The 7,876-nt window shown below is 45.6% G+C and overlaps 1 protein-coding gene across 3 annotated transcripts in view; it reads left to right on the forward strand.

Annotated features, from left to right (window-relative positions):
• Arhgef4 (Rho guanine nucleotide exchange factor 4) overlaps positions 1-7,876 on the forward strand; it is a 95,204-nt gene that overhangs the window by 25,024 nt on the left and 62,304 nt on the right. For all 3 annotated transcript variants that reach the window (XM_026785486.1, XM_005359909.3, XM_026785485.1), the window contains exon 3: positions 6,134-6,263. In XM_026785486.1, coding sequence (XP_026641287.1) covers positions 6,134-6,263 — 130 coding nt within the window. The remainder of the gene's footprint in view (positions 1-6,133; positions 6,264-7,876) is intronic.

Genomic DNA, 7,876 nt, shown 5'->3' on the forward strand with positions numbered 1-7,876 from the left:
TCCATGCCCTAGAAATAACAAGATAACCCTGCAGAGGACATTGGCAAGGAGACACAGGCCTCACAGGAGAAAGAAGGTATTCTCCCCGAGAGTGCCAAGGAGGCAGAGCTAAAAGCCCAAAGGCTCCAACTCCCTCCTGAAGAAACTCCAGAACAGATGAATGTGCTTAGACTCGAGACTACAACACGACCATAGCCGTGGAGGAGCAGCAGCTGCCAAGGGCAAGATCAGACAAGAACCTGGCAACTGTTGGCACACCCCACCCCATAGGCTTTGCCCCAGAGAAAGCCCTGCCACCTTGCCACCAGTAAGCTTGCAGGGTACCATGAGCCCCTTCTTCCTCCCAGTCTGGATTTTTATGTATTTTAGGGAGAGACCAGGCACCTAGTCACCTTGCCAGCTGGGGAGGCTCTCTGAGGTTATTTCTTGGGTGACACTAAAACTTGCACACCCTCAGGGAGGGACCCAGAAATAGAGATGATCAGGACCCAGTAAGGCTGCAACTTTTTCTGTGGTGAGAAACGTAAGATGTGAGATCTCCTTCAGGAGGAGAAATTCCTTGGACAATCTTGAGTCTTGGAGCAGAGTGGTGGCGGTTTCAAGGCTGAGGATGACACATTGGGAAAGACAGAATGAGAGACACACTCTCTGTGCATCTAAGTGTATTGTCCCTTAGGCTGCTGTGCTTTTATCATGGGAGGGGGGGAGCAGTAAGAAAGGATTGTTCATAAAGGGAAAGGATTTGCTTGCCTACAGGGCTCTCGATAACCTTTGCTAACTACCTCTAAAAGTTTGTCCTGGTTATCAAGGGCTGTAAAGTTTGATGGACATTGTTTATGAAAAATGGATGCCTTCTCTCTCCCCGTGTGTTGCTTTTGAAAGTACTTATGGGGGAAGAGCACTGGTTTCGGAGTCAAAGTGTTTGGGCTCTGGTTCCACTCAGTCTTAGCAGTAATGATGTATAACCTTGGTGTAGGGGTCACTAGCTTCTCTGGATTCTAAAACAGAATTAAACGTGCATGTGCTAATTCCAACTCAAAAATTCTATCCCTGCTATAACTATGCTGTTCACACGAAACCAAAAGTAAGGAAGGCCCATGGCCAAGCCTCCACTCTGTAAAACCAGGAATATATGGGATATAAAAAGAGAGAGTTTGGGACTTAATGCTCATACATTCAGGCAACAGAATCGCATATACACTATACACGGTAGTCTTCACGGGATGGGGGTGGAGCTGAAGAAGATAGACACGGAAGTTTCTGGACTGCACCCTCTTTCCTGGGCCTTCAGTGAGGTCCTGGCTGCTGCAAAGTTGCTCTGACATCAGAGTGGATGAGACTGAGGAAACAGGTTCGGTCATGCCCACGTGGAGGCTGCTTCGGATGTAATCAGATGCTAGGCATATTGTTAGGGAGTGAGGAAAGGAAGGTCCCGAGGGCAGAGTGTCACTGAGTAGCTGCAGCAGAAGGCTCGTGGCAGTGGATTCGCTGCAGTGGAGGCTGGGGTGGGGGCTAGGGAAGGATGATGGAGAAGTCTATCTTTTGGGGGATTGCTCACCCAGCTCTAGTCCAGTGCTGACTGAAGAACAAACACAAGACAAGGTGGTTTGGGTGGCCCGAATCCTTAACCTCGTTGTCAGCAGGTCGTCATGGATCTTACGGAATGTCGTCTTCTAGTTAATGGCAGGGAGAGCCAGGATGAGAACCACTCAAGAAAGCAAGATGCTGTGGTCTCTCTCCCCTTTCAAAGCACAGATCTCAATGCAGTTAGCATGATCGGCAGGTTTACTTGATGTTTGTGTCAGAGGGAGGACTGTGTAAATTATTCTTATTCCCTGACCATCTACTCAACTCTAGACTGTCGTTCAGACCACTGGGAAGAAAGATTAGTGAGGAAGGGAGAGAGAGCACTGGACCCCTGAGTTCTAGGCTGCCATGCAGATTGTGTAGGAGAAGACCGGCAAGGAAGGAAGAGAGAATGCTGTGTCCCTGGCCCCCAAAACCTTTGCGTTTCATTTGTTTAAAATTTTATAATTTCTTCTTCCCATTTCCTCACATTGTCATCCTTAACCTAAAGTGCATGTGGGAAGGGGCTAATGCCAAACACTGTTGTATGATTTCTTCAATGTCCCAGCCATGTTTTACACAGATAAGTCATGTTGTTGTATATTTGAATGTATATATAATTCTGTACACTGCCTTTACCTTTGATCTTGGATTCTGTACTTTTGTTCCCTTTGTCTATGCTATCTTCTCTATTGGTCAGTCTGTGTCTTCAAGATTAATGTCATGATGAGTCTGCATTTTAGGAAAGGAACAGGAGGAAGAGGGAAACCAAGTTGGCTTGTAATCCCAGTGAATCAGAAAGCTAAGGCAGAAGGATTGGTATAGAGCAGGGTCAGCCTGGGCTTCAGAGTGAGTTCAAGGCTAGCCTTGTCAACTTAGTGAAATTCTTTCTCAAAATAAAAAGTAAAAAGATGGCTGGGGTTATAGCTAAGTGGTGGAGAATTTGCCTAACATGCAGTAGGTTCTAGGTTCAATCCAGTTAACAACACGCACAAACACATGTATGCAAACACACAAGAGGAGTAAGAAAATCCAACTGTGATTCTCACTTGTCAACACTAAGAAAATGAAGAACCAAACTCCATTGTGTATTTGCCACCTGCTTCTTAGCAAACATGGGTCATTTCAAAACCCAAATGCATTTCATTAAATCCGGATTATTAAGACCCCTCTAAAGCAGGGTGTGGTCTGACCCTGGTTTCTACCCAGTCGCTACCACACTGGTCCTGGCTTGGACTCACTCCTGCAAGTGCATGGCCTCAGAGAAGCATCTCATCCCCTCCCCTGAAATCTCCAGTTATATGATGTGTAAAGAATTGTTTTATTTATTTTTCAATCTGGGCATAGTGGCACATACCTTCACTCCCAGCAGGTGGATCTCTGTGAGTTTCAGGACAGCCAGGGCTACAAGGAGAGATTCTGCCTCGAAAATATTTTTTTCTTGTTTTCCATGGATATATAAAAAAAGACAATAAACATTTTATTGGTAGGCAGGAAGAAAGGACAGTAGTACCTGACATGTGCTCTTTAAGGGCTTCGGTGGCTGATGTTACTGGCTCAGAACTTCACCTCCTTTGCTCGGTTTATCCTGCTTACCTCATACCCAGCTACAAGCCCAGATGAATCTTCTCGGTGTTCTAGACTTGGTCATGTTAGCTCTTCCTTTGAACCCCAGCCTGTTCTCACTGCAACATTTGTGAGCAACCGATCGTTGCACCAGAGGCTTGTCCCCACCCTTCCTACAGAGAGCAAGCTTCTACCCACCAGCATAGTTGGACTCCTGTGAGTATCCTCTTGTGGGGTGCAGGTAGCTGACCTCTCATCTTATAGCTAGCTCTCTGAGCCTCTTCTTATAGAGATCCTGATTCATCCAAGATGATTCCACCCTGCTGATCTAGTCACCTTCCAACAGCTCTGCTCCTTGAACCAGCATAGTGGGGCATCGGTTCAATTTTGGGGATAGTGGGGATTTAGCAGATCAATTTTGGGGATAGTGGGGATTTAGCAGATCAATTTTGAAGAGACATCATCTCGTACCTGGGATGTGAACTAGGATTAGAATTGAAGTTCAGTTTTGCATTCATTGACTCAGTGGTAATTCTGGTTCATCCACATAGATGAGTCTAGAAAGCTCAGGATCTGTGAGACTCAAAATGAAAGGAATGAGCATCACTGATGCTGGAGATGAAATACCCTCTGGGAGTCCATTTTCAAGCAAGAGAGGAAGTGGAACCTAGAGAAATGCCCCCGAGAATCAATTATAAAGGCAGTTGTTAGCCTGGCCCCGGAAGATTTCATCACCAGTAGAGTGGTTATTGCTTTGTGTTTGGTTGTTCTCTAGCTGGTTTCAAAAGTCTTTTGTCTTTAGTTTACCAAGCTGCTTATTTAAGGGCTGAAGAAATGGCTCAGTGGTTATGAGCACTGGCTGCTCTTGCAGAAGACCCAGGTTTGGTTCCCAGCACCCAAATAAGGCAGCTCACAACTGTCTGTAACTTCAGTTCTAGGTCATCCAATGCACTCTTCTGAGTTACTCAGACATCTGTGTGCATATAAGTTCACACAGGCACACACACACACACACACATACATACATATAAACATACATACATACATACACACAAAATCATAAATCAATAAATCTCCAAAACTATTTGTTTACGGTGCTCCTTGGAACAGACAGGCTGGTATTTCTTTATTTGAACTTTTCTGAGCCCTGTATTTGTATGTCAATATCTTTTATCCCATCTGGGAAGATTTTAGCTATTATTTCTTTCTCTGTGTGTGTGTTTACCATATGTTCTTCTTACTCTATTTTTATTGAAAATAGTTATTTTACAATGTATTCTGATCATGGTTTCTCCTGCCTTGTCTCCTCCAGAGTCTCTCCAATTCCATGCCTTCTTTCTCTCTCTCCTAAGAGAACATGTAGATGTGAAAGACAAACAACCAAGGATAAAACAAAAGGAACTAACAACAACAAACAGAAACTAAGAAAGTGTAAGAAATGCAGCCAAACACACAGCCCCCCCCCCAAAGAAACCTTCAAAATGAAAATCATAATATACAAAGAGCCAGCAAGGTTAAAAAAAATAAAAAGCCCAAACATATTTATATTTGGGGGTAAGGGTTACCTCGCTTAGGATGATTCTTTTTTCTAGTTCTATTAATTTACCTTAGAATTTCATTTTTTTAAAAAAAAAGCAGAGTGATATTTCATTATGTAAATGTACTACATTTTCCTATCTATTCACCCATTGACAGATATCGAGGCTATTTCTAATTTCTGGTTGTTCTGAATAGAGCAACACTGAACATGGATGAGCAAGTGTCTCTGTAGTAGGATGGAGAGTTCTTTGGGTAGATGCCCAAGAGTCGTATATCTGGGTCTTGAGGTAGATCTATTCCCAGCCTCCTGAGGAACTGCCACAGTGACTTTTATGGCATTAGCTATTAGCTATTAGTTTTCGGCATCAGGCTTTTCATTCTCCTCTAGGACCACCCTGACCAAATGCCTGATAAAAGCAATTTGAGGGAGAAGAATTTGTTTCAACTTAAGAATTGGAGAAGAAATTCACTATGGAGGGGGGAGACATGGCAGCAAGTATTTTAGGTCATAGTGTGCCCACAGTGAAGAAGCAGAGAGAAATAAATGCTCAGCTTGCTTTCCTGCTTTTAACTCAGAATTGGGGCCCCAAGCCATAGGATGGCTGCATTTAGGGTGGTTCTTCCCACCTCAACAAATCCTACCTAGACAGGCCTGCACAGATGTGCTCAGAGATTTGTCTCCAAGGTGGTTCTAGATCCTGTCAAGTTTGCAGTCAATATCACAAGTCCTATGCTAGGGGACTCTGACCTCATTCTGGTAACCCGGTTAAGTTCAGACCACATGCTTTTGCTGGCCTTGACTGGCTGTTTCTTATGTTAGACCAGGTCTGCAGGCACCTGCAATGCCACTGAGACACCCACTGAGCCATCTCACCGGCCTTATGAATTGCATTTCATTAAACTTCCCTCCAAACAATAAGTTTTCAGTAAATTAACTTTTTGGGGGGAGAGGGGGGAACTATAAGGCTGTCTGGGGTGGTGCCTGAAGCCTCCTCTGCAGACCTTACCCCACACAGTTAGTGGCAATCTGTCCCACCATGGCCTGCATGACTCCGGGAGTCACCTCCCTCATAGATTTTGGTATAAACCATACCTCCTGGAGCAGTGTGCACTCCGGCTGTGGATGCTGCCCCGGAAAGAGTCTGGGCAACTAGAGAAGTTAAGAGTGGGCACTAAGGGGGCTGGAGAGATGGCTCAGAGGTTAAGAGCATTGCCTGCTCTTCCAAAGGTCCCGAGTTCAATTCCCAGCAACCACATGGTGGCTCACAACCATCTGTAATGAGGTCTGGTGCCCTCTTCTGGCATGCAGGCAGGCATGGAAGAAATGTTGTATACATAATAAATAAATAAATAAATAAATAAATAAATAAATAAACAAACAAACATAAAAAAAGAGTGGGCACTAATAATAGCCTGTGGTCTGTTTCTTCATTTGCCTTCTGCCTCTTGCCTCCTACCCCAGTGCTGGAAGAAGACACTCACCACCTCGCCAGAGTTTCTGCACCTCCCTAGAAGAAGAAGCCACCTGCTCTCCCAGAGTGCCCCAGTGGGACTGGACTGCAGAGGCTGGCTGGAGCCGATGCCTGATACCGGTGAGCTTTATGTCTTTCTTTTGCTATATCCCTGGGTGGGACGTCAAGGACAGGGTGAGTGCTATGTCTACTTGTCAGGGAGAAGCAGCCCAAAGGTGAGAGGGATTGACAGTTGTCTCACCCCTTCAACTATCAAGGACTTCCTGGTACCCAGAGAAGGAACATGGTCAGCATTGGGCAGGTGCTATGCTTGAGTCCCCAGGCCTGGCTCTGAAAGGTCTCAGGTTTGATCTCAAGAGGGCACTGGTTTTCTCTTTGGGGTAAGATATGTATTCGGAGAATAATTGACATCAGGGAACAGCATGGGTGGAGGCCGTGAGGAGAGCTCAAGCCTATGCAGCAGAGCGAGGGTCTCTTCTCACAGGCCTCAGAGGAAGCGGGTATTCCATGCCATGTGGTTGATGAGCGTCTGCAGTACGTGGTTGTAGAGAAAACACCCACATGGTTCGCTGTCTCAAATCTAGCTAGCGGTGCCTCCCTTCCTTGAGTTTTATCTTGGCGGCCTCTTGATTCCTTTCCCCAAACTAAACAGCATCATATTTATATATTCGTTCACAAAAGGGCTGAATCATGCAGAGGGGCAGAGTGCCCCAAATGAGCCAGGAGTGACCTCTTCCAGCACAGGTGCCATTTTCCTTAGCCATATCTGGAGGCAGGGGCTGGGTGCTGAGAGATGCTCCCAGGTCCCTGACAAACAGACAGATTTAGAGACTGTATTCCTAAGCCAGGTGTGTTATGTATGCGCAATCAGGAACACTCAGCTAGCTGCCAGGGAGGCAGGTTTGTAAGATGGGTCAACCAGGGCAAAGCCCTAAACAGAATTAAAAAAAAACAAAACAAAACAAAACAAAAAAACCTCAAAACCAAAAACACACATTCCTTTTTTGCAGGTGTGGCAGGGGCGGGGGGCACCCAGGCTGTTAGTCAAGACCATTAAGGGTAAAGGGTGGTCCAACCTAAAAGTAGCATTTGCCTACAGGAACGCACAGCTGCCTCAACAGGCCTGGGTCTTGAGCTCACAAGCCAATGTGTGCATGCTGGGCCCTGGGCCCTGGCGAGGTTTGGGCTTTCTGTCAGCAAAGGGGCCTGCTGAGACTGTGGACACAAACTATCAACAAATGAAGTTACAAGAAAGCATCTGCTAGCTGCTGAAATAATGGCTTTCAAGGGAAAGCTATTTTCTCCTATGGTCCCCCTGTGAAGTGATGGAATCACTTAGAAAACTGTGGGGGGGGGGATGGAGAAGGGCAGTTAGTAAAGTACTCAAGTGCAGACCTGAGTTTGATCCCCAGAACTCAGATGAAAAGCCTGATGTGGTTGCACACACATGTAATCCCTACACTTGGGGGGCAGAAACAGTAGGGCTCACTGGCCAGCCAGCCTAGCCTGCCTGGTGAGCCCTAAGCCAATGAAAAAAGTAAACCTGTCCAGATGCATTTGTAAATCAACTGAAAAGTCACAAACAGGAGAAAATCCTTAAGCTCCAGGAGGGCACCAGAACACATTTAAGAAAGTGAGAGACGAAGGTTAATATTCAGGGGGATGCCTATATGTTTGTCTTTGGATTCACCTTCTTATTTAGCTTCTCTAGGATTGCAAATTATAAGCTCACT

This window comes from Microtus ochrogaster, linkage group LG2 (assembly GCF_000317375.1).
Source record: "Microtus ochrogaster isolate Prairie Vole_2 linkage group LG2, MicOch1.0, whole genome shotgun sequence".
Lineage (NCBI taxonomy): Eukaryota > Metazoa > Chordata > Mammalia > Rodentia > Cricetidae > Microtus > Microtus ochrogaster.